The sequence below is a fragment of the Astyanax mexicanus genome, chromosome 2 (assembly GCF_023375975.1).
Source record: "Astyanax mexicanus isolate ESR-SI-001 chromosome 2, AstMex3_surface, whole genome shotgun sequence".
Taxonomy (NCBI): domain Eukaryota; kingdom Metazoa; phylum Chordata; class Actinopteri; order Characiformes; family Acestrorhamphidae; genus Astyanax; species Astyanax mexicanus.
Genome location: NC_064409.1, coordinates 36,383,532 through 36,410,651, shown reverse-complemented (window position 1 = coordinate 36,410,651; position 27,120 = coordinate 36,383,532). Strand labels below are relative to the sequence as shown.

At 37.3% G+C, this 27,120-nt stretch overlaps 1 protein-coding gene across 1 annotated transcript; it reads right to left on the bottom strand.

The window, feature by feature from the left end:
* cradd (CASP2 and RIPK1 domain containing adaptor with death domain) lies at positions 1-26,777 on the bottom strand. Its single transcript, XM_007244989.4, has 2 exons — positions 26,017-26,777; positions 1-1,052 (listed from the first exon to the last, which is right to left on the bottom strand). The coding sequence occupies exons 1-2, from the start codon at positions 26,333-26,335 to the stop codon at positions 757-759; spliced, it is 615 nt and encodes a 204-aa protein (XP_007245051.2). The 5' UTR covers positions 26,336-26,777; the 3' UTR covers positions 1-756.
* Between the last annotated feature and the right edge of the window lie 343 nt (positions 26,778-27,120).

Here is a 27,120-nt window from a genome sequence, read left to right as displayed (position 1 = left end):
TGTCATTATCCCAAATCTTTACTGAATGAGAGTCCACTTAGAAGCTGTGTTTTTGACAGTTTTGAGGCACATCTTGCAGACTTGTTCAACCAGGTTTGCTTGCTTTTTTAATCTCAACCAATCGGTTCCCACAGCACCCTCACCCTGTCACCATTTCAAATGTACATTAATGAATTTTTAAACATAAATCTTGAAAATGTTTATTTTTAGCATTTAATTATTAAATCAGAATACAATTTAACAGAATTACTGTTATAATAAATATAAAAAGTGAGCATCATATTCACATTAATCAACAAGGTAATTCAGGTAATTAAAAAGGATTTAAAACTAAATTTAGGCTAATCATGTCGGGAAACAGTAGTCTAAAGCATATTTTATTATATGCAATTACATTCACAAAATTAAATCTTTTTAAAAATTCTGTAAAAAAAAAAATAAATAAAAAAAAATATATATATATACACACCACTTTCTTGCATGGAAAAGAGATCTTAACTGATCTTACTTCAGTTCATGTGGAAGTTACAGTCTATGTAGTGGTAATGTCTGATAAACATGATTTTTAAGTTGGCCACTAATATTTAAGAGAAGCCTCCGCAAAATTCAGTAAAACCCTGTCATTCTCCTACACTGTTGTGAATGCGCCAATATCTCATAACCAGGAATAGTAGTGTTTGAGTACACAGCACAGTTTTGAGGTAGTATGGTGACCGCATTGCGCACTACTCTCTACCCTCTCCCTGTAGCGCAGCATCAGGTAAACACTTGTTCAAAATCAGATGGATGGATGTCTGCAGTCTGTAGACTCTGGAGCAGGCGCTGTACTGTGGCGCTGCGACCCTGTGACTGCTTCCACATCACCAGCCCAGCTAGCACCTGACTCTGAACACTGAGTGGATGGTCAGCTCGGCAGCGGTAGAGATCCCTTGGAGAAAGGCCCAAATCCAACAGCACTATTTCCCACTCTGAACCAAGACGAGATGCCAGTCTGTTCAGCTGCTGATAAGACGGAATAGTGTTTAGAAGGTGCTCAGGAATCCCTGACTGACCTAGAAATAAGGAAAGAGCAGTTAAAATAGTGAAATGTAAATCACACTTATTTATAATGCTGGGTAGATTTGAGAATAATCAATATTTAGATTTTTTTTTAAATATATGAGGGTTGCAGATGATTCAGTAAAACTAAAGTTAAACTAAAGAGTTAAACTAAAGAGTTAAACTAAAGTTAATAAAGATAAAGGATTTATAAGTACTAAACCAAGATAAAACATTGTCTTACACATCTCATTTATAAAACATTTGAACACATGAATTGAATTTTAATGAATGTATGAAAACATTGTTTTAGTAATGATTAAAAACGTAATTTAACACTAAATGTAAACAGATTAAAATGAGGGATGCAAAACAACACTTTTTCCCTTCCAATACTGATTTTTCAAGTCTCTGCCGAGACCAATTTTGATTTAAAGGGGGACTCCAGTGTGAAATGCACTTATAGTGTAGTGAAACATAAAAACGAGCACAAACTTCTGGCAAATAGTCCACCTCCGTTCGCCCCCAGCATTTTGAAATACAACGCTTTTAGTCACTGCACCCAATAGGCTTACAATGCAAGCATTAGGGGCATAGCATTGCCTGTGCCACGAAATCACTATTTCCATTATTAAAAAAGACTGTTCATACACACAATAACTTGAGGTAGTTCTCCTGGCACCGCAATCTTAAAATTAAGTTATGTTGACAGACTATCATAAATTAAATGGTAGGACAGGGGAACAGATCGCAAAATTATTTTAATTGGGAATGCATTAAAATGCTACACATATTTTTAGCAACAAGTGGAATTCATTTATTTCCATGGAATTCATTTTGCAGACTTACTGTTAGCTTCAGTCTAGCGTCCTCTACTGGCACACATGTGACTCAGCAACTGCTTCATGGTATCGGTGCTCTCATTTGCCAATAACAGTAATGTGCATAAATGCCAATATCTATCAATGCAACACTAATGAACATAATTCCAACCTGTGGCAGCCAGGTTTAACTACAGGTTAAACTATTCGCTTTAACAGATCTTGGGTAGTCCATTGTAGTAGATTAAGAAGGGATAATTCAATATTAGGCAGACAGTACTGATGTTTTGGCTAACTGGTGCATATATATTATATTAATTTCTACTGTGGTAACAGAGCCTCCTGACTGGAGATATTTCTGCCAAACAAGCAATAGAGCAGCTCAAACTGCAGGCACTATCCACCCAGACTCCCACCACACGGGTCACAATTTGTTTATCTGGCATAAGACCAAATATAACTTACAGTGTCACCGATAAGAGAACATCATGACCCGAAGACACAGGTTTGTCAACAGCTTTTACCCCAGGACAGCATGCCAACTGCCAAGGACGAGCACAACAAAAACAATCACTAGACCTACTTATTCCAGCCTCCTCAGCCCTCTGACTATACTCAACTTTTCCCATATGGTTTGTGTATGTTTAATATATTTATTATTCATTAGATTTGTTACCTTTATTGTAAATGGTGAATCATTTTTACACACCTTTGCAACTGTTTTTTTCTAAATGAACAAAGAGACATACTTTGGCATGTTCTGCTATAACACAATAGCTATTTTTGTTTGGATGTATATTGTCCCAGAAATAAATGAATAAATACACAATATTATTGCTAATTTTAAGACCATTACAGTATTTGCCACTGACATAATTATTATTTAATAAGACATATTTTAAAAACACCCTTTAAAAAAATCTAACACTTAATTATTAGAAATATTTTTGAATATTTAAAACAGTTCAAACTACTTTCATTAAACTTATTCAGTGGATTTGTTTTCATTTGTTTATCCTACTTTGCCCAAATTAATACCAGCTCATTCATGTTAATGGGTAGAAAAACTTCAATGTAGTAGGTGTTTCTAATTAAAGTGGCTTTCTAATAAAAGGATTTCTAATAAATATTTGACAATTTTTGGTCAGAAAAATGATCGAGGTTGTGCCTATATATTGTGTGATAAGTAGATAATGTAATTATTGTAACTAGTCTAGCAAGCACAGTCTATCAGTTTAGCAGGCTGAGACTAGCATACCTGAATAAATTATTTAATCTTTAGTAAAGAATGGGTCGGGTTATATTAAATGGTGTTTGCTTGTTTAAACAAAATTTTGGCTTATCTTATCAGACAAAATTAATAACAGTTGGGTTTGAATCCAATAATATGAAATATTTTCTGATTGGTTGTGGATCTCAATGGATTATTCATCTTCACAATAACAAGGCACACCTAGTCTGTAATTGGTTTAGTGTATTTTTTGCACTATAAGGCACACTTTAATCGGCCTGTAGCCTGCTGCTAGCACCCCGACTAGCACTGCTGGAGCAGCGTTAGCATTAGCCGCTAACTGTGTTAAGCGCTAGCTTTTTTGTCATTCAGAGGTATAATCTGAAATAGATTAATCTGTATAGATTAACGTCCAGCACTCGTTTGACTTTAAGGATTACAGTTTTGTTTACTTAGCTTAGCTTTGAAGTCTCGCCCCCCCAGCAGTGAGACCTGCTGAATTAGAAGGAAAACATGGCGACATTACCTGTTTCTTACTAGTGTCACATAATGCGCCTCATAATCTGGTACACTTTGTGTATGAAAATAGAACAGAAAATAGACGTTTATTGATAGTGCGTTTTATAATCTGGTGCACCTTATAGTGCAAAAAATACAGTATTTATACTGTCCATTCTGCATGTTTACAATGTATATGAAATATATACACCAATCCGCCATAACATCAAAACCACCTGCCAGATATATTAATCTATGTGACCTCTGAATTTGTCCTGAAGTATCTGTACCAAGACATCTGTAACATTACAGCAGATCCTTTAAGTCAGTAAATTTTAAGCTGATTCTCGGTGCCCATGACCCTGTGGTCAGTGTACCAGTTGTTTTCTTCCTTGGAAAAACTTGTAGGTACCTACCAATGTAATATCAGAAACTCTCCAGAAAACCTGCCTGATGTTTTGTGTGGTTCTGGCCTAGTTGTTTGGTACATCACAGTTTGGTTCTTGCTAAAGTCTGTCAGAGTCTTCCACGTCCACATTTTTCATGCTTCATGTTCTTCACTTTGCTTGTCCTATTGTTATTTCAGACTTTGCGTATATATTATTTGTCCCATCTTTTCTTTAATAGAAGTATATTAGTTTGTCTGCTTTTGTTGTCCTGAATGACAAAACCATGAAACATTACCAGTGCAGCTGTATTACTCGTGCAACCAGTAAACATGTTCATCTTTAGTCTCTGTAAACAGTTAAAGAAAATTAAATTCTTATCATTGTTAAAACTGCATGACCTCCAAATCCCTTTTCAGCTTTCAGATTACAGTTTCCTGTGAGAAAGATACATATGTAGTTCACACTGCAGAGATAACAAAAAGCATGGATGTAATATAAGACTGTTTTCATCATAACACAAGTTATTTAAGACCCTCCTGAGAGAAGCCAGCATGCTACAGTCTCAAAACAGAACCACACCACAAAAAAAAGGACAACATGAAGGACAACATCTCCACAGACTCTCAACTCTCAGCTTGGTGTGAACAGTAAAGCTGTATAAAAGCAGCTCTTTAGATTATTCTCTACCCTGATATGAACATGGCTGTATCAAATCGCTTATATTTGTTTTTTCAGAACAGGATAGAGATGTGTTTTGTTTAAACAGTGGGGACAAAAAGAACAAAGTTCAGATCGGCAGTTTACTTTGAGAGTGTTTTTAAACGCCTCACAGAATCAAGGACAGTCATTGATTTCTGCTGGGTGATGACAGTAGTCACGTCAGTGCTTTAAAAACAATCCAGCTCCTCTCTGTTTGGGCCTGAGGAACTCTTGGCTGGAGAAGAGGGTTGTGTTTTGAAGGTGCAGTATGGATTTAATCCAATCTGCCAGAACAGACAAGGCACTGCTTCAATTAATGCTTCCTCCGGTGCCTTTTAAAATGTCTAAACTTGTCATTTTTAACATTTTGTTATTTATTTACAACATTTCACAAACTAGAGCAATGTCACTTCAGATGAGAGACCATTACCAATGTATATAGTAAAGTATGATGTTAAATGTAGAGTAACTTCCTGGCAGCAAATCTAATAAGCTGCTGTAGTATTTTTTTTTCCGTACGCATACTGTACATTCAGTCACAGTACCTATAAAATACTTTACTATTATCACAATAATAAGCATATGTACTTTTTATTACAGCAAATTTTAGCTGAATTTAAAAAGTATTTCTGTATTTATTGTAAATTGTACAGAAAATATTGTAACATTGTTTTATCATAGATTTCAATAAGTATAAATTTCGACACACACTCTGTGGTCCAGCTCAAACACCTTTTAGTTTATTACATAATTACATGTGTTTCCCCCTAATTGTTTAATGTCTTTAATATTAATGTAAAAAATAAAGAAAGAAAAAAAAGAAACATTTCAGCACAGAACCCTACAGGCTGGCAACAGTAAAACAAGCGACAAGCTGTATCAAATGGAGCTAGCTAGTGCAGCAACACACAAAAGTTAGCTAGCTAGTGACCTACCTGGCCACACACACATATGTTTATCCAGTAATGTCACTTCTACACCAAAATGATGAAATTATCAACAGAAAACAGAATATAATGTAATTTTATGTACCAATTGTGCAGTTTGGTAATAATAAGCTTACTAGCTAAGAAAGGTGCACCTCTCCAACATTTCTCTCTCTCATTGCAGTGTAGCTAGCTAACATAGCAGTACCACAAAACTGTGGCAGGGAGCCACCTAGTTAAAGTTTATTAATACACCCTACTCAAAAAAACTAAAAGAAATAAAGCTTTAAACACCACCTTTCACGCTTGGTATCCGTTAAATCTTCATGTACACAGACTAACTGTTCAGCACTTAAAAGATACAAGCTGAAAAAGGCTTACTTAACTTTTGCTAGCGAGCTAAGCCAACTAAAAACTAACCAATCTGTTATGCTAAAAGATAGCTCTTTCTCTGTACATTTCAGCTACATATCACATAACCTGCTGTGGCTTTGTGTGTCTATATACAGTTGTTGTATTGATAATGTCTTTCTGTCTGCATAATAAAACTAAAACTAAACTAAATAAAACTAGTATTTAACCTGAAAATGTGCTGTTAGCAAAGTTGCTTTATTGTTTAAACTGCTCTAAAATTACTGTATTGTGATTCACAGTGGAAATAAGTTTACTGTATTAAACTTAATTCCCATCCTGATTCTTTGCAGAATTACATGTATACAGGTTTTACAGAAATAATTTGTGTCATGTTGGGGTACAGAATACAGACACGTGCAATTTGTTAATTATACAGCAGTAATACTGTAAAAACTACAGAAATAGGTTATCACAGTAATATAAAGCTGTGCTATATCTGTATTCTGAATAAGGCTCAGTGTATGCCTGCCACAATAAGGGGTGGGATATATAATTTACGATAATATCTAAATTGCTGTGTTTACTATGTGCATATTGACATTATCGAGTATGCTAAGCACTGGGGGAAAAACAACAACCAAAAAGAATTTCTCTCAGGCTCTCTAGTAGACCACATGGTTTACACATACATGCACTGATTTATTTTTGGTCTGGTGATTTTATTGTTTAATTGTTTAAGTATATAGTTTCCTATAATATACAGCTCTGGAGAAAATAAATAGACCACTTCAGTTTCTGAATCAGTTCCTCTGATTTAGCTATTTATAGGTATATATTTGAGTAAAATGAACATAGTTTTATTCTATAAAACGGTTTTGTCTACGGACAACATTTCTCCTAAATTCCAAATAAAAATATTGTCATTTAAAGCATTTATTTGCAGAAAATGAGAAATGATTAAAATAACAAAAAAGCAGATATTTCAGACCTGAAATAATGCAAAGAAAACAAGTTCATATTCATAAAGTTTTAGGAGTTCAGAAATCAATATTTGGTGGAATAACCCTGGTTTTAATCACAGTTTCCATGCATCTTGGCATGTTCTTATCCACCAGTCTTACACACTGCTTTTGGATAACTTTATGCCACTGGTGCAAAACATTTAAGCAGTTTAGCTTGGTTTGATTATATTCCAGAGGTATTCAATTTGGTAAAACAAAAAAAAAACTAAATTGTTAATTGATTGTGTAAGCAATTATTATCCTTTAGGGTGCACAGGTATACATTATTTCTAATAAAATTGCATGATAATAAAATTACACCCTTTTAAAAATAATGTCTAAATATCCTCCATACATAACATTAATTCAGAAAACACTACTTTTAAACAAAGCAAACATAGCTGAATGATCACATTAATGGTGTCTCCTCATTAAAAAAACATACTGGGAAATACTGAGGTCAGCAAAAATGATTGAGGTCATGCCAATATATTGTACAAATTAGTTGATAATGTCAATATTATGACAGGCTAGTCTAAGAGCGTTTTGGTGGATTTAAATGTACGTATTTTCTTTCTCAAAACATACACATATGCATTTTGCAGTACAGAAACATTTCCCACATTAACTGTCTTGAACCTCTTTGTAATTATTTTAAAAAATAATAAATGCTTAATTTACACCTTCTTCCTATAATGATTATTTTGGACACATCAAACATTTCTTGTCTTTTTTTTTTTTCAGATGATTAGTTTCAAATCATTTAAAGGCTGCGAGGGTCCAAAGGACAATCACATATTCCAGGCATTTAAATGTATAATATTAAAATAATACAGACACAGCATTTATCATTGTGACTACACTTTTTCACAAAACACACAACTCTCCTTTCTGTTTTCTATTTACGTTTCTGGAGCATAGTTCTCTGTCTCATCACACAAACATTCCTGACATATTTTTATGGTGCCCATGGCTCACATAGGAATTTAGACAGCAGTAGTATTTCTAGGAATTTAAGGCTCAACGAAAAGAAAAAAGAGTAATTGAAACAATGTAAAAGCTAATCCAATGAAAATCTGAATGTTATACGTACCAGACATTTTTTATAATAATGTTTTACTATTTTATTATTTCAAATGTTCCACGGTATCTTAACAAAAAGCATCCATACAGGGAGACACAGTGTTCTAGCCTCCTTTTAATGACTCGCTGCATTCCACAAAGATGTGAAGACACTTTGGTTCTAAAGCACGCGCACACACACATTAGCACTTTAGCAACTGCAGTGTGAGATCAGAGTAAAACAAGACTGCTTTTCAGTCCATGCGATGCAGAAACTTGATGTTTTCAAAGACCAGTGACACGTCTTGGAATTGACATTCTTTTTATCATAAAAACACATGATCACTGTTACCCTTATACACGTTTCATCAACATGAACATAGTACGTAAAGTAGTTATAAGAGTAAGCAAAAATGTTTTGTATATTTTATAGTATGCCACAAAACAGTGTCTCTGTGTAAAAAAATAACCATTTATCAAGACACACCAAAAAGCAGGACAGTAATTTGTTATATTGGTTATTTTACACTGGTGTTAAAATGTATTAAATGTTAGTGCTTACAATTTTACAGGTTCTCTGTTCCCTGCAGTTCTCTCTTTACTCTCCTTCACAGAGGCAAATCAATGGCAATGAAAAGGTTCTCTGGAATAATTATTTCAATCAGCATAGTGTTGAAATACAAGCTCATTAGCTTTATTTTCCAGTAGCTAGACCGGTTTGCTGGTAATTAGGGTAAGCTGTATGCTACAAGTAGGTCTTTTTGGAAAATGTGTGATTTGAAGACAATCAAATGTGAATTATAACATTTACAATGTGCTGTTTTGTTTCAGAGCTTTGGCCCTTATTCAAGCAGATGGGAACACTAAGAATGCTGTCCAAATGACTCACATCTAATTCATGAATCTGCTGAAAGACAGCCAAACAAGTGGTGATTTGAGCTCAACTGATGCATGAACTCCGCACAAGCAAGTGCATGTACTGATTATTTTCATATCATGCGCAAATAACACACAACCGATTTATCCCCATTTAAACTGAACTGATAAACAACACAACATATAAATATCACAATGAACATATATAGTAAAACTGTTTAATTCATCAACAAACAAAACATTCAACACTTTGTTAATGAGAGAAGTAGCCAAGAGTGGCAGGGCTGTTTGGAGCTGACGAAAAGTCAGCAGTAGCTCAGATAAACACCCTACAGCAGCAGGCGACCATGCCAGGCTCCACTTCTGTCAGCCAAGAACAGAAAGCTGAGGCTGCAGATGAAACAGGCTCAACAAAACTGAACAGCTGCAGACTGGAATACAAAATGTGATCTGATGAATACTGGCTTCTCCTGAGGCACACACACAGAAAAAAGGAGACTTTACCGAGTACTTTATGTTATTTCTGACAGAGTTAACACCACAGGTCATGATCATTACCAAAGAACCCTCCAAGATGTACTCTGGTAAACACGTAGCACTGCTTTGGAAATGGAATGTCCCATCCCTCTAGCCTGTACTATCAGGCCTCGCTTAAACTCCAATAATTTGCATAACCTTGTCATGAGCAGACTGATCAGTGTTCAGCTGTCTGCATTTCCAAGCCATTGCCTGAAGTAATATGATCAATTTTCATACTGCTATCCTATGACTTTTGGCATGTTAGTATAGTAATTTTCTTTTTAAACCTAAAAAGTAAAACAATCTAAAAATGGTTGTTAGTTGGACATTGTTATGGCAAGATGATAGGGGAACAGTGGTTACAAATAAAGTTATATAAGAAGGTTATCTTTAACTTAAAGTGTAGTTCAAACTACACGATTGGCAAGTATAAGCAAAACCTGATGTGAAAAAGACTCGATAGATGTGCCTTTAAGATATTACAGTGACAGTAGATCGTGTAGGAGCATCTGATCGGAGGATCTCAGGAAACTGGAGTAAGGATGAGGTCAGAAATCAGAGATGAATGAAGATGAAACACCTGCTGGGCACTGCTGCCAGTCGTACCTTCTCCGGTGCCCACAGGTCATCAGCCAAGAACCACCATTCATTAACATTTCGCTCCTGGGAGAGATAGGAGGGTGTCAATCCATCCTATGCCCTGTAGAATATAGGAAGGCATAGCAGGTAGACTAAACAAAAACCCCTTTCCTTTTCCCATTATTTCTACTAAGAGAGAAATCTTTCTGCTTGATCTTGTTGGACTGCTGTGAGGATTTGATGTGAGCGGATGTGAGGTGCTCTATACTCTACCCTATGCCTGGCATTAGGCAAAGTGTAAATAGGTTCATCTTTTTTCTACTTCAGAGAGTCCAATTCTGTTGGCAATACGCTCTGCAAGGACTAGACAAACTGTTTGTGTGTGTTTTTTACATCAGTGTCCGGAATGGCTTCAGCTTAAGACTGTTTTCATTTATTAACAGGACTGTCCACAAACATTTGATTAAATAGTGTAGTTTAGCAGCAGCATTTTTAACAAAAGCTATAAGCAGGCCAAAGAACATTTATTAAGAGACAAATACAGAGTTGAGCAATAACCCAACTCTGTATTACGCTCCAGACTTCAGAGAATGTGTTGTTTGTTTGTTTCTTAAACTGGAGGTCATGGTCAAAAGTCTCTACAGGATATAATACCTTAGGCTTTATATATTTAGATAAAATACACAGGTTTTTAACTTTGGCAACTGTAAGTACACTTTGTACTCACTGTAAGTACTGCAACACCAGCTCATTAATTGTTTCTTCAGAAATCAAAGTTATTAAAAAGTATGCATGCTGCTTTTGTTTATCTTTTTAGCATTGCTGTAAAGATCTCATTGCATTTAGCAACAAGATAATTAGTGAGGTTGACATGTTGGATGACCTCCACACCACCATTTACCCCACTGAATACCAGAGGTAAGGCTATGACTATGGACAATGCACTAGGACCAGAAAAAAAAACATTCTAGGACTATAAGGTTTTAAGTAAAGCATATTAAAAACTTTTAGCTATACTGTAACAATTTCTGGACATATCTGCAAAATATGGTTTCCTTGACTGACTTCACAGCTTCCTGGAAAATAGTCTGAGAGGTTTATTAAATCTCACAGAAACCGGTCTATACTTATCCTTGCGACACTCCCTTCTAGACTACTGAGTGTTGTTATTTAGCTAGGGCTGAGCATTTGGCTTTAATTTGGTTTTCCACGGAAGAACTGAATCTAGTTCAGGGGAACAAGTGTTATCAACACTAATTTATCCATCAGCACACCAGTCAGACTGTGCAGGAATTTAAACTGTTAAAGGTGTATTTACAAAGGATTCAACAAAACATTTAATTTGAAGGAATTGTAGTGAAGCAAATATTTAGAGAGAATATGGCAGGATAAAGAGTTACTACTTGTAATGTTGCCAGATTGTATGGTCTGAAGATTGTTCATAGTAAGAAAAAATATTTAGACTGTTTTAGATTTAAAAAGTCCTAAATGGTAATAAATTTAAAAGCAATGATAATCAAATATCGTTTTTTTATATTAAAAAATAGGTGCTCTGGGGTGCCGAGTGGTCCAGTGATCAAAGTGCTGCCACTATGAGCAGGAGGCCGCAGGTTCGAACCCCCGCTCATGCAGCTTTGCCATCAGCTGCCGGCGCTCAAGAGGGAACACAATTGGCCTTGCTCCCTCCGGGTGGGTAGATGGCGCTCTCTCCCCATCACGCTTAAAGGTGGCGCCGGGCGGCACAAGGAGTCTGTGAGCGGATGTATCGGAACCCGCTGTGCTTTCCTCCGAGCTGTTCAGGCAATGATTTATCAGGAGCAGCTCGAAAAAGGGGTGACTGACTTCACACGTGTCGGAGGAGGCTTGTGCTCGTCCGCGTCCCCCTAGGGTCGCAGGTGCCACTGGTGATGGGGATGCACAAAGGGGTGGGACAATTGGATAGCCAAAATAGGTGCTCTAAACTCCCTCCAATTCGACTTACTCAAGTTACTGCTTCATTACTCTACGCGGTGGCACAAATCAAATCAATAGTTTGTCATGAACTTGTCATGAAGAATATTGGTTGTGAAAGTCTGCGAACCATAAATACCCATTTTTTTATCCTTCTCAGTTACACAGATGCTGTGAGAGTATTGTATAAAAAATTCTTGTGATATATGGAGTTTGCAGAATCACAGTAGATCATTGTGATGCAACATATCATGAGATGTCCTGTGATTCCCACCCCTACAAACAACATATTCAGCATTTAGAAACTTTGGATTCCAGTCCAATTCCAATCTGCATGCATGTCTTTAAGGCTTAAGTACATTCAGAGAAAGTGCATATGCCTGCATAAGCCTTGTTTTCAATGCCCAGATCTCCTGTCTGGACTCATAAGAAGGTGTGGTTAATTTCTTCAGTTATGTAGGTTTTTATTATACTTACGATTTTCCCCTTATTTTCACATTTGTGCCTATTTTATTATATATCTCAAACTTTTTGTTTGTAATGCAAGTCCCTCCCTTAGTGCTGGTGGTTTGGTCTAATTAGTGTAAGGTCATAAATATCAGTGGAGACCTAGGAGAAGGGAACCCTGCTGAGGCCATACTTAGTTTAAGTTTCTATCCAGTATGTGCTACAGACCACATGCAGCTAAGTGCAGCACATGTCATTTCTTACTCTATTTTATTTCTGTCCATTAAAGTCATTAATCATAAAGGAACTCACTGTATGGACTGTGATGTGTCCTGTCTTGGAAAATACTTGTACTTGTAATTACATAATAGATGAAAAAAGAACACATTTACAGACTAGGTCACAACTGACCTCACTTAATTGTCTGAGTGCAATCAAATTCTCACATCCTTTCGCCAAAATCTAGTAGAAATCCCTTTTCTAGACAGCAGAGACAGTGACTAACAAATGCAGGAAAAACTCGATTTAATACCCAATGAAAAACCAGGTGTCCAAAATACTTTTTTTCCCCTATAGCGTATAATGTGGACAGTACTACAACACACACAAAGAAAGCAGTATAACACAGTAGCTCTAAATAACAATCCCACCCCTCTTCATATAACTCTTATCACCATTAGAGTGTAATTGAGCCATAACTACCTCTTAGACATGCATTAAAATCTGCTAGCTGTTCACAGTGTCCTAGAGGAAATACAAGAGAGAACAAGCTAGCTGAACAGGTAGACATGCAAGCACACCTGTGTGGACTTGCACAAGCATCAGATCCCATCAGTCTGCAATTAAAGTGCTCTTCAGGAAAGACAGCAGCAGAATGTAGAAGCAGACAATTCAGAATGAATCTGTACAATTACCTCTTAGTACAGGATTATGTTCAAACATTTGCCAAATCTCAACTCTTATTAGAGCTCTTGGTTTCTATTTCTGTTCACGTCTGGTAACCAACAGACATGAATAAAACAACCAATCAACATTAATGAGAACACTGAAACTAAAAATACCTGGAGGAGATTTAAAAGAAAAAAATTGCGTACCAAGGTTTAAATGAAAGGCTGTGGCTGTTTTTTACAACCTGTGTTACAACCTGTGTTAGAACTTCAGTTTTTTATGACTGAGTTGTTTCTGTGCTCCATAATCTTAGATCTGATTACATAATGTGGCCAACCTAGGGCCCTATGATATCCGTGATGCTAAGAAAACAGACAGAATCAGGGAATTTGGGGGAAATTAAAGGAAAATTTATCTGATCCATACCACGAGATTTATGACCCTTTACACCACTATATAAACATAAAGTTGCACTGCCAAAAAATTTAAGCAATCTTTTCCTACTGTCTGTAACTGTAGCTACCAGTCACATGCACTACTGCATTCATATTTGTTTTAATATTGAGTGTAAAATAGTTCCAAAACAGACATATTCTTGTAGAATCAGATGATTCCCAGATAAGTTCTTCACGTATCATGCAAGATTTGTTTTTGTTTATTCTAAAAAATGCATTTTTTTTGACAATCAAACTGCAGTTAATCAGAGTGGCTGATAAAAAAGTTGATTCAGTGAGTTTCCAGGCTCTTCGCTGGTACAAAAACAGCTCCACAGTTTACTTTAAAACAGTAAAAACCTACTTGAAATTCTGCGAAAGAGTGAGAAAGTTTCGAGGTCCCAACTTTATAGTTCTAGGAAAAACCTAGAGTTCTGGGGAGCGAGGTAATGGGAGGCAGAACTGTGGTCACTGCGGATGTTTTCTAACTGACCTCAGCACAGCAGACCAGGTGCCTGGCAGGCATTGTGAGACACCAAGCAGGTGGGGGGAAAAATGTCTGAAACACAGTGTTCTTAGAAGATCTTCAAATATACGGCTCTGGACAAAAAAGAGACAACTTAAATAATAAAGAGTTTTTTTAATTTTACAAAATTGAAAAACTCTGAAATATAATCAAGAGGAAGATGGATGATCACAAGCCATCAAACCAAGCTGAACTGCTTGATTTTTTGCAACAGGAGTGGCATAAAGTTATCCAAAAGCAGAGTGTAAGACTGGTGGAGGAGAACATGACCAAGCATGCATAAAAACCAGGGATATTCCACCAAATACTGATTTCTGAACTCTTTAAAACTTTATAAATATGAACTTGTTTTTTTGCATTATTTGAGGTCTGAAAGCTCTGCATCTTTTTTGTTATTTCAGCCATTTCTTATTTTCTGCAAATAAATGCTCTAAATGACAATATTTTTTCTCCCAATATTTTGGGAGAAATGTCCTTAATAAAACAACAATGTTTATTTTACTCAAACAAATACCTATAAGTAGCAAAATCAGAGAAACTGATTTGGAAACTAAAGCGGTCTTTTAATTTTTTCCAGAGCTGTATGTTTGCAGCATCCCTTCACAAATGTTTCACATATACCAGAATAATAGCAGTTTAGAAGCTATTGTTAAAATGCCTTGCCATTAAAAAATGAATTGAGTGAAAACTATTAAGGCATAAAGAGCATTTGTATACAAGTGTTGCTTTGGGAAGGCTGAATACATAATACAGAGTTTTTCACGGGTTTTCATTCATTTTGTTACTTTTTTTCCTGTCACTGCATAAATTATATGATCTTTTTTAAGCAATTATAAAATTATAATCAAAAATATTTATTGAACTCTTTACATTTTTAACACATCTGCAGACATCCCAACAAAGCATTAAAAAGAAAATAAAATTCCCCATATGTGGTAAAAAAATAAATAAATAAAAAGGGCACCTACTGCGGGATGTGGGGCCCAACCAGCTCTCAAAAAGCTATGATGAACCATATTTAGGGCTACAACTAAAGACTGTTTTGATAGCCGACTATTCTGGCAATTATTTTTCAGATTAGTCGAGTAGTTAACAATTACTTCCGCTATGCCTTCCATCTCTTATTCATGTAAGTTTTAGCTCCTGTTCCTAGCTTCTCTCTCTTTGAAACCATCAAAACAGCTGTACACGGAACTTAAATGCCATTTAAATCTGTTGTGTGTGTAACGTTTGTTGGCTGAGCTGTTTTTTGTTAATTAAACAGCCCTCACAGCCGTTTCTGTCCCCAGCACTTTGTGTAGTGCATTGCAGTTACAAATTAATGATGAGTTGACACGGAAACTTAAGAGTAGACATTTTTTTCTTCTAATCTTTGCAGCCTTAACCATGTACGAGAACACAGTCTTGAAAATTGATTATGATTAACATTACAGTATTAGGCAAAATTCAATATTTCAGGGTTAAGGCTCAAACTGTACATCTAGAGAGGGTGTGGCATAACCTCATAGCATAAATAGTTGAAAAAAAGATATACATTTTTGACTATGAGAATTTAAAATGTTTTCCAAATCATGTGCCATTATTTACAACATCATGTCTTACATTTTGTCTTTTACTATCTTTGTACTGAAAGAGCAGATACCCATAGATGGGCGCTTGCAGATTATTTAGACTTTTTTGCTGAATGTTTGAAGCTGTAATGGTTTTTAAATTTGGTCGCAGTGCAATGTTTTTAAAATTAAGTTTTAAAAAATTGAGTGTTTTCATATTTCCAAGAATATGAATATACTGTAGTCAAAAAAGCATATTGTGTAACAGTATTCACAGCTATCTTTCCCCAACAGTTTCACACTAAAAAAAATCAGTTGGTGAATATTCAGATATTTAACCAAATACATCACAGCTATTTAAACATTAAACGTGTGTAGCACTACATACAATTTGAAGCACTGGTCAAAAGTCAATCCATCCAATCGACTGATGTGACAAGCTGTGGTTCTGTAATCAACGTTACACTGATCTGTTCCCTCCTTCTTATCTGCTTTTTCCACACACCCCTTGGTCTGCTAAACCTGCGGCGTCCTCAGTTGCTTTCTATAGTTCTCTTTGACAAAATGCAGAGCAACTGTTTGGGCCTCCCAATAAAAGTTTAATACAGCCTGCGTGGCTGGGAGTGTGTCGGAGAAGCCAGGCCAGCTGGACTGCAGCTAAACCGCTGTAAGGAGGAGCACAGCCTACTGCATGTTTCTACACTGACAGCAAAGCTTTTCTCGCTCCAAAATTCCTGGAAAGCAGACTGCGCCAAAGGAGAGGGGTGGGGGCTGGGAGAGCCAAAGAAAACAAATGGGGCTGCTTTGAGAGCCAATTATTAAATGTGTCTGCTTCCCTGCAGTGGCTGGAGGGGTGTGGGGGTAAGCGGCATGGCACAGAAAGAAAAGGCTGGGCACTTAAGGTGGTCATATACTTTCTCAGAAAAGAAACGCATGTGCCAAGCCCACCACACCATTTTTATTCTAGGCTGAAAGAAGTCCTATAGAAAAAACGGAATATTCGACAGCTACAATAGCGATAAAGATTAGGGCTGTCCCTAACGATTATTTTTTAAACGATTATTCTAACGATTATTTTTTCGATTAGTCGACTAATCTATTTATTGAGAAACATATTTAAATAATTATTATTTTACGTTTTAAAGCAAACGATAAATTACTATATTTATATATAATAACAACAACAACAACACAAGCCTACTAAACCAAACCCCACACTTATAATCACTTACATGTACAACACGTTGTTTAGATCTATAACGCTAAAAATGGATAAGCTCCCATACATCACAACCGTGTGTTGCACTGTTTTCTGTGACCGCTAGATTTTGTGACCACTGGCAAGTAGTTCCCAGCAGACCGTGAGCACTGGCCGATTCGAAACGTGTTCGTTTCTAATGTTTACCCCGACTGGCCAAAACGGTTTAGTTTAGGGCTGAGGGTAAGGTGTAGGTATAGAAAGCTTCCGTTTTGCCAATGAACGCTCATAACCGTGAGCACTGGTCACAAAATTCCGACGGTGACAGAAAACGGTGTAACACCGCAGCGCCGACGGCGCTAGCTAAAATAACTTAAGGCAGCTAGCTTAGCTAAACACCTGAACTTATGAATAATGCTACTGTTTCTGGAAACTGCGAAATGCCATGCACAAATATAAACCAAAAATTTATAATTTCTGCCTGTGGCAGGTTTTAAACCTTTGGTAGACAGTCTTAAGTCTTTTTAAAGACACCCGCGGAGACCCTGATGTAAACGGTAACTTACTGTGTGACCCTGTTGACATAGTGCTCCTGGATGTTTGCGCTTCAAGTGCTCCTTTTGCACATATGGCAGAGGACCACATTGTTGCCCTTTTGCGTGAAATGCTCCCAAACTTTAGATGCCCGCTGGCGTTTTTTTGTAGCTGGAGATTGCTCTCCGGAGTCCATGCTCTCTAGAGCTTAGATTCTCTGGTCCGAACCCGACATGACCCGAGGCCCGACCGGAAATCCGACCCGGGCTCCAGAAAATAGTCCGAGATGTAGGCGTCTGTTTTTTAATTATATTTTTATTTAAAAAAAAAAACGAAAACTGAAAGTGAAACTAAACTAATTTATTGATAAGCGCTGTTTTCACTACCGCAGTTCTACAGCGGGGGTGTTGTGCCGATTCTGTCCGCGAAGCGGGAGTCAGATTCAGCAGAGAGTCGGATTCGGCACAAACGCGGCGGCACCTCGCGGTCCGCGGTGTCAGTTGTAAGCTCTCGCGCTAGCCGCAAAATACGACAGAAAACACTGAGGGAGCTGCAGAATTATGAATGGGACTAGAATATGAGCACGAGGATATCAAAGAGAACCTTCACCTGTGAGTAGCTCTCACCAGAACACGCAAATCTCTCTCTCTCTCTGTGTCTCTCTCTCTCTCTCTCTCTCTCTCTCTCTCGCACGTGAACTCCTCCGCGTTTGACCATGCAGCACTGTGTTTAGCTGTCTATGTTACAGTGTAATTTAACATAATTCTGATCATATTTCGCTCATTCAAACAGCCCGAAAACAGCCAGTCGGAATTTTTGGGACCGATCTAACCTCTAATGCTCTCCCCAGGCGCCGCCATGTTTACGACGCGCCGACGCACGTTATGCAAATCGATGTATTTTCGTAATCGATGACGTCGATTATGTCGACGCGTCGCCCCAGCCCTAATAAAGATAAAGCCAGAATCCAATGTGTGGAAGTAGTAATAAATCACAGAGACTGAGGAAATGTTCCTACTCCTGAGGTGATTTAAGGCTAGAAACCTCACAACCGTATTTGAAGTGGAACACTCTCTAGCCTGGCAACAAAAAAGAAGGAAATGTGAATCATATGCTGTGGCCATAATGAAGATTCTCAGAGGTGTTCTCAGTGACCAAATGGGTAAATGATCAATCTCACTGTGACAGGCATTCCAATTGAATTAGGTACTAAAGCTAGGAATAGCCCAAATTAGATCCAAGATCCTAATTCAACATAGCATAAAGGAGAATAACACACCACAATAGTCCTGTGTGCTCCGTATTATAACCCATAATTATAAGGACAATACAGCAGAGCTCAAGAACGGACTGCATCTGTCAACAGCATGCCATCATCTGTTGCCAAGACAAAGGATACAAACACACAACTGTCATAACAAAGTAATTATCCTTTTTTACTGCAACAAACAAGCATTAAACGTAGACACAAGCAGCAAATAAACATAAAACATCAGTAGACAAGCTATTTCAATACTGAACCAACCCCAAGAAACAGCCATATTGTTGCAGCTGTTACAGATGTATTATTTTAAGGGATGGCATTTCTGATGCCAATACAGTAACCTTGAGTATCAGCCAAGCGTAATGACGGTTTAAAAAAAAACAAAAACAAAATAAGAACACATAATGCCAAATTTGCGGTCTCTGCCATGCTGTTAAATTTGCAACCAGAATCCATGCAGTAGAGACCAGAGGGATGGCCAGACTCACTTTTGGTAGGCCCGGCCCCTTCTACCAGAACAGACCGTCTTAATGGTTTACAGCACAGATTAGAGGATTTTTTCACTGGATACTCAATAGTAAAAGTGCAGTTTATGTATTTTATTATTAAACAATTTACATTTCTATCAAAATATAGTACCAGCCCTCAGCTTTGTTTTCTCTGTTTACTGCTGAAATGAACCCTAGCAACTACAATACAGTTTAGACCCTGAGCTCTGGCAGGGCATTTAGTACCACCCCTGTGACAATTAAAAGAAGACAAAACATTTCAAAGTTTCAAAGTTAAACAAACTGCCTGGCCAAAAAAAAAGAATCTAATATTTGGACCACCTTTATCTGGGATTCTTGCACACATTCACTGTGGCATTGTTTCAATAAGCTTTTGCACTGTCACAAGCTTTATTTAAATCCAGTGTTGAATACATTTTTCACCAAGATCTTGCATTGATGATGGTAGTGTCTGACCACTGCACAAAGCTTTCTCAGCCACATCTCAAAGATTCTCAATGGGATTAAGGTCTGAACTCTGTGATGAACAGTTCATGTGTGAAAATGATCATCTCATGCTCCCTGAATCACTCTTTCACAATTCCAGCCCCATGAATCCTGACATTGTAATCTTGGAATATGCCCATCAGGGAAGAAAAAAATAATTGATGGAATAACCTGGTATATATTCAGTATATTCAGGTAGTCAGCTGACCTCATTCTTTTAGCACATACTGTTGCTGAACCTAGACCTGACCAACTGCAGCATCAACCCCACATCATTTACCTAGTTAAATAAAGGTGGTGACTTTTTGGCCAGGCATTGTTTATCCAGAGTCTTCACCAAAATCTCTTTCAAGAACTGACTGTTCACCCAATCGGTAGAAGTACAAAGCCTTGGCGTAGTAATAGATGACCAGTTATCATTCTCAAGCCATGTTGCAAATCTGACTCAATCATGCAGATTTCTTCAATTTAACCGTTTCCCTTTTTAGGAAGCCACTCAGGTGCATGTGTAGTCTCATGTCATCTTAACAAGACTTGAGACTACTGTATCCCTTATTAAAAATTACAACAGTAACTGTTTTAAAGAAACACTGAAATAAGCTTTAAAGTGGCTAAAACCTAAAATAAAGTGTGATTTTCTTTGCTCTTATGGGAAAAAAAGTCCAGCATGAGTAACAATTCTGTTGTTTTATGAGAGAAATTAAAGCTTCACTGTGCATGCTGATTATTTAGAGAGGAATCACTAAAAAAACATCTCCACCACAGGTTTGAATCCAATTGAAAGCACCATATTATGCTGAAGTGAGTTTAAATTGCAGCAGAGAATTACACTGCACTGTCCATACAGATCAAGTGAGTTTTCTCTTCACTGGCTGTAGGAAATGTGAGTGTGTACAGCTTGGTTTATTCTTTTTGCTCAATAACTGTACAACCTTGGATCTGAGAATGGTGCACGCCTTATGAATGTAAAGGCATGGTTTTAAACGCTGCTCTGAGGTCATAAACCATCTGCTTTTGTTCATTTTTTTCCAAGTTTATACTACTCAGAAAAAAGTGAACTGTACATCTTAATAGAGAAGCTGACGTAAAAGTAAAGCCAGTAGGATCCATTTCGGTTGCCACTGCAAAGACAATTACACAGTTCACTATAAAAAACAAAATATGTACTTGAAACTTTGTGATGGCATTGTCTGTTGCCAAGAAAGACAAACATTGCATAGAAACACCCAAGCATCATCAATCAGACAACCTTTAAGCAAAACAAAACAAAGTGACAAGAGGTTTAATTCCTTCCTGTGAAACATCCAGGCTACTATAAGTCCAGCACACATTTTAGCAATAGATTCAATTCATGTTTTTCCAATTTAAGCTGAACGTTGGCGAGAACTGTGAGTTCTTGTTCAAGTTAAAGCTTGTCCTTTACCTTCTGTTTCCTAGAAGTATGAGAAGTGTGCTTATTTTTTCCATTTCTTTTATCCGCAGGCCTCCCTCTCAAATTTATTATCGTCGAGCCACAGCGAGTCAATAAAATCTTCAGTTCAGAAGCAGGAGACAGGAAGGAGAGGGAGCGCAGCCAACAAATGGCTTTGATTAGGCTGTATTTTTCCTAGAAATGAGGATGCAGGGCGAGAGTGCTGGGTCTCAGCACTGATGCCAGGAATTAATGTAGCTTTCACGGAAACCAGGGCAGCAAGCCTGGCCTTGAGAAACTGAAAACACAACTTGGGCCTTTTCACACTCCTTTTCAGTCTCTCTCTCGCTCTCTTTCTCTCTGTAGTCATTGTATTTTGTGTTATATCATCTTAAAATGTGTTTCATCACACAACAAAAGTATCAGAGCGATAGTAATAAGATATATATATAAAGTTAAATATAAAGATACTGATGCCGAAAAGGATGTTTTCATTTAAACCAAAATGAATCCTGGAAACTAAAAGCCAGTTATGTGTTATATTTTGGTGATGAAGGGTATTTTTAAACTGCCATTTTAATTTTGTCTTTTGAAATCACATACCACGTTTTTTATTTGTTTGTGCTTATAAGCTGTACCAATATAGAGTAATGCTCCTTATTGTTCTATAATTTAAACTGTATATAATTATTAAAATAGTCTATTGCATTTATAACACACACATATAAAGATGTGCATGCTGTTGGATTTAGCTATGATCGTCCCTTCTGGTGAATTCAGCTCAAACCAACATTATTAAAATCATGCTGAAAGAAAAGAAGACTGCAATCACACTCACAGTACAATCTCTCAGCATGAGCAAACTAACAAACTGAAATGGTAAGAGCTGTGAAGAACATTCTTATAAAACCCCCTGTTACTGATCTGACCAACACCCTCCACCAGAGCAGTGCACGTATCACCATCTACTGTTTGCATACCATATTCATCATCCATACATCAGTTCAAAGATGAGCATTTTTAATTAATTTTTTTTGTTTATTAATAATACTTAATAAGAATAATTTACTGTCATTTTGAACAGATTACACCACATAGTCAAGATGGTAATTATGAAAAGGAATTTTAGGAATTTATAAAGATGCAAACTATACCAATAAGTTCAGAGGTATAAATGATATGAGTGCAAATATGGATATGGAACTGTGTGCATGTGTGAGAAAGCTAAAACAAATATTCATACAAAATATTTAAGAAATGACACTTAATCTGCTTTGATTAACAAAAAAAATCTCTTATTTGTTAAAGTGTACAAACAGCTAAAAATAAATAAAATACAGTTATTATCAGTGTTTAGTATCCTGCTGTTCTGAACAAATACAGTGGTATGCAAAAGTCACCATTGGTCAAGATCACTGTATAGAGCTACATGAGTACATGACTATTTTGTAAGTGAAGGATTTAGTTCGTTTTTAGCTGTAAAACTCATTATTTATGTTTTTTTTCAGTTTCAAAATAAAAAATCAAAAAAGCTTAATGATCAGTACTTTGTAAAACACTATTTACTTAAAGAAATTATTATACTCATCGAAAAAATCCCTTTCAAGCCTTATTTTGTAAGAAAGGAATGGGTGAAATGATTTCTTTAAGTAAATAGAAATCATTTCACCCATTCCTTTCTTACAAAATAAGGCTTGAAAGGGATTTTTTCTATGAGTTCTATGAGACTACTGGGCCCTCTAAGATGCAACGCTCATTTGAAGTATATCCACAGCCTTTTGACTAGCAGTGAAATATTACTCATGCCACTGGCGGCAACACAAGACCAAAGTAGGATCAATCCACCTTTGTGATAATTAGTTAGAAGTGTGCTTTTTGTTCTAATTATTTTTTTCTTAACATAACTGTGCTTATTACAGTCAAAGTTCAAGTTCTAATCTGACCTTATCAATGTACAAGGCTTCAGGCTTTTATAGATGTTCCTAATTTGCTGACCAAAATGCACAAACTTTTTGCATGTTACTTTACATCACCAAACAGCAGTTTAAAAAATATCAATAAAATCTAATCATCTGTCTGATATTGAGGTGTCTGCTAAATGATGTGCTGATTCTGAAATAATTCTGATACGACTGGGCATCAGAGTAGTAAAGTAAGCCAGCTATACAAGAATAACTTCTCCAGACAAACACACACTGCAAACACAAGGTTCAATAGGGTATGACATTTCAGATTACCTCTTTCACTCTGTAACTGGATATAAATCCAGTAAAGTATGCATTTCACTTTCTGAAAATGATTAAATCAGTACTGTCAGCATCTTAATGAAAAATTAATCTCCAAACCACATATTAAACAAATGAACAGGCCAGAATTCTTGATAAAACATATGTGAGGAACTAATCAAGAGTGTGGGTATGTGAAAATGGTTATTATCTTGACACAGTTAGGGCTTTTAATCTGTGTGTCACCAGGGATATAAGTAGCTTACACAACTATACACTATCTGCATGAGTACACTCAATTGACTCAATAAAGAAAAAAAAATAACACTGCCCGAATTGCTGCAAAACTCAGCATGCATGTCTCAGGCAGAAGTGTAAAGGACTGAAGGTGTGATCTGAACAGACACAAGTTCTTGGCAAAGGTGTTAAAATAATTTTCCTGCTCTCTGTGAAAAGAGTCTACTTTTGAGTAGTGTACCTCTTGGTGAGAGACTAACAGACATGGTTCTATAACACAATCAAGGACATTTTGCCCAGCCGACAAACTTTAGGATGTCCTTAGGCCAGTCGTTATAACAGGAGTGTTGTGATCAAGAAACCTGCCTTGCAATGAGAGCTTCAATCCTGCTTTTGCTGTAGAGCGAAACACTGCCCCAACTGCTGGTGTGATTATCAGAAGCCAGCACATACTACAAGTTTGTCACTTCAAGAGGTGATACGAGTTACAATAACATGTTAGTGATATGTCAGTACATCCTCCTGCAACCACACATTGTCTTTCATGGCAGAATGGCAGAATAGCATGTCATTTTTCAGCAGGACAGTGCTCACTCACACACAGCAAGGATTGAACCACTTCACTCCAACACACTGCCTAATTTATCAATCAAGCATTTACAGGACCAGCTGGGCAGTCAGCTTTGGCAACCTATAAAGTGTACAGGATCTACAGGCCCAGCTGAGCAACTGTGCCGCAGGATGCCATACAGACCCTGTTTGCCTCTATGCCCAAGTGTATCTCATCTTGTATCCATGCTAGAGGCAACCTATCGGGGTAGAAGAGCCTCCTTTCCAACTAGATTATGGCGGTTTCACGGTATTTCACAAATTTGTTAATAATTTTTTTATTTTGCATGACTGGGCTTTAATATTGGTGTGTGACTTGCTGTGCTGTTAGGAGTACATATAATATAAAACACTAAGGCTTTAAATAAAGGCTTTGATTGAAGTATTTAAAGAGACATTTTTCAAATGTTCTATAGAACAAGTTAGACAGAGGTTTAATATCAATTTACAATTTGTTATTATTGAAGCCATTAGAGGCATTACAGTATTAAAATAAGCCACAGATTATTTCCTTCTTTCTCCAGTTAACAAATGCATTCAATTTAATGTGCATTAATATTATCCTTCAAGCTACAGTATTAATGTATTTAAACAGGGCTATAGTTACTGCTCTTGAAATGTTTTTGCACCTCGTATCCAGTGTTTAAGGAGTTTTATCACTTGTGCTAAATAAACAAAATAAATAAGCTGTGAATGGTTTGTGTAATTCCATTCTTCTCTTTCTGAGTGAATAATTGCTGTTTACTGTTGCTTTTCTATTTAACTCACATAAAAACACTCACATTGCAACAGGAGCTCTTTAGATAAAGAGCTGTTCTCATTTTTTTTCCCGTGTAGGACAGAGCATTTGACTCCACAGAACTGAGCTACAGTTATTCCCATGTGTTAGTTTGTTATGCTGTATGTGCTTCTTTAGCAGTGCTGTTCCACACAGCACTCCGCAGCTCCTCTACAAGTAGGTGAAAATGCATACTGGTTTTAATTTTCCCCTCCGGTATACCGAATAAAACGGTATACCTCCCAGCACTGTTGTGTTTGTGATAGAAATCGTTGTAAAAGAACAGGGCAGCTCATTCACCTATGGCATTACTACGTAACTGACTTTTGCAGTACAACAACAAAAATGAAATCATCTGAGGTTTGGACACCCTTTTAAAAACCTCTGTTACAACTCCCTGGGCCAATCTTAACTCCTGAAACAATTCTATTTTAACAGTTTGCAACAAATTGTAGTGAACTGCAAGCTAGCCAGCTTTACAGACCTTACAGCTGATTTTGCTGACTGAAATACAGAATTTTGTTTTTTAATAAACCTCAATAGTAAGGCTAAACTATAGCCTTTATTAACTAAATTTACTACTGCATGGCACTATTAGTTATTTTAGATAGCTAGCTACAAAGTTATATTAGCACTGTCACTCCTAAGGTGTGAGGACACTTCAGAAGAAGGAAAGAACTGTCTATAGAGTCTAGAGCTGTGGGAAACCTGAGCCCACCACCTTATCACTCACTGACTGTAACTCCAGACTAGTGTTGTTTTTTCATTGGAAGGGGAAAACGAGCAACCTGAACTTCTGGGTCAGCGAGTTCAGTTCATCTCCTCCATGTTTTCCAGAGCTGTTGAATAAAACTAGTTACCTCCACACTCTCCGGTTAGCGAGTTAACGTACACCTCGCCCTGTGCCTGTGTGTACAGCAGCCACTACACCTCAGAAACACAGAGAGAGAGAGAAAGAGAGATAGAGAGAGACAGACCTGTGGAGGGGGACAGGGTCGCGCTGTCCTGTTCTCCTCCTCCTGATTGCTGCAGCAGCAGCTCGTCTCTGATCCAGGGGAAGTCGCGCTGCAGGGCTGTGAGGAAGCCGCTGAAGGCGCGGGGACCCCGGCTGGGCAGGACACTGAGCAGCCTGAGGGTCTTCAGCTTGTTGGAGGGCTGTGACTGGATCTCCTCCACCTGGCTCTCTGTTAAAATGTCCTCCTGGTACAGGAACTGAATGACCGTGTCGTCCACGATCAGCTGCTCGCAGAGCGGCAGTGTGTTCGCGCGGAGTATCTCTCTGTGTTTCGGGTCCATGGCTGCACTGATATCGTTAGTTTCGGGCTGGTGGAGTTCAGGGCTGCTGTTAGCACCTCTGCTAATCCGGCTAACGCAGGCTGGAGCTCAGCAGCGGGGCACAAACACGGCCACCCTTCGCCACAGGTCCAACAGAAATACTCACCCAAAACCCGACCTGCCGGACTCATAACCCCACATTTAAACCTGTACTCTGTGTTTTATAGGTCTGTTATTGTTATTATCGGGGCTCCGTACTCCACCGTTTCCTCTTGTTGCATCATTTGGCACCGACTAGAAACGAAACCCGGGAACTGAAGTTTAGTTCACACATCTGTCTACACTGTTTTTAATTTTTTTAACTTAATTTTTTTAACATTTGTTTAACTTTTTTTTATATCATAATAACTGCTCCTCACACTCAGCCATTACTGTGTCTTCTGTTATTTATCTAGACGTGTTTGTTAAAGCGAAAATTAAACAAATGTTGAAGAGGTTCTGGTGGACATGCGGCCTGAAAAATAAGAGAAAGGTGTCATTACCAAGAAATACGATTTTAGTCAGAATCTAATATCAACACCTTCCTATAAAAATAAGCGTCTAAACGTTTTTCAGGAAACACGAAAATTATATGACTATTTAAAAAATAGCAGTGGTTTATGAGGAGAGTTTATCATACAGTCAAATAGTAGAACCAACCAGAAACCTTAATGAAAATTGTGCCACAAATTGTAGGGAATTTCTAGCTAGCTTTGTGGCTATTTTGCTAACTAAAACTCATATTTAAAACGTAATAAAATGTAATG

Bases quoted from the DNA above. Each gene is read 5' to 3' on its own strand.
- cradd (XM_007244989.4), bottom strand. From the start codon at position 26,335: ATGGACCCGAAACACAGAGAGATACTCCGCGCGAACACACTGCCGCTC. The intron at 1,053-26,016 runs GTCTGTCTCTCT...CCTTATTTCTAG, and splicing joins GACCCTGTCCCCCTCCACAG to GTCAGTCAGGGATTCCTGAG.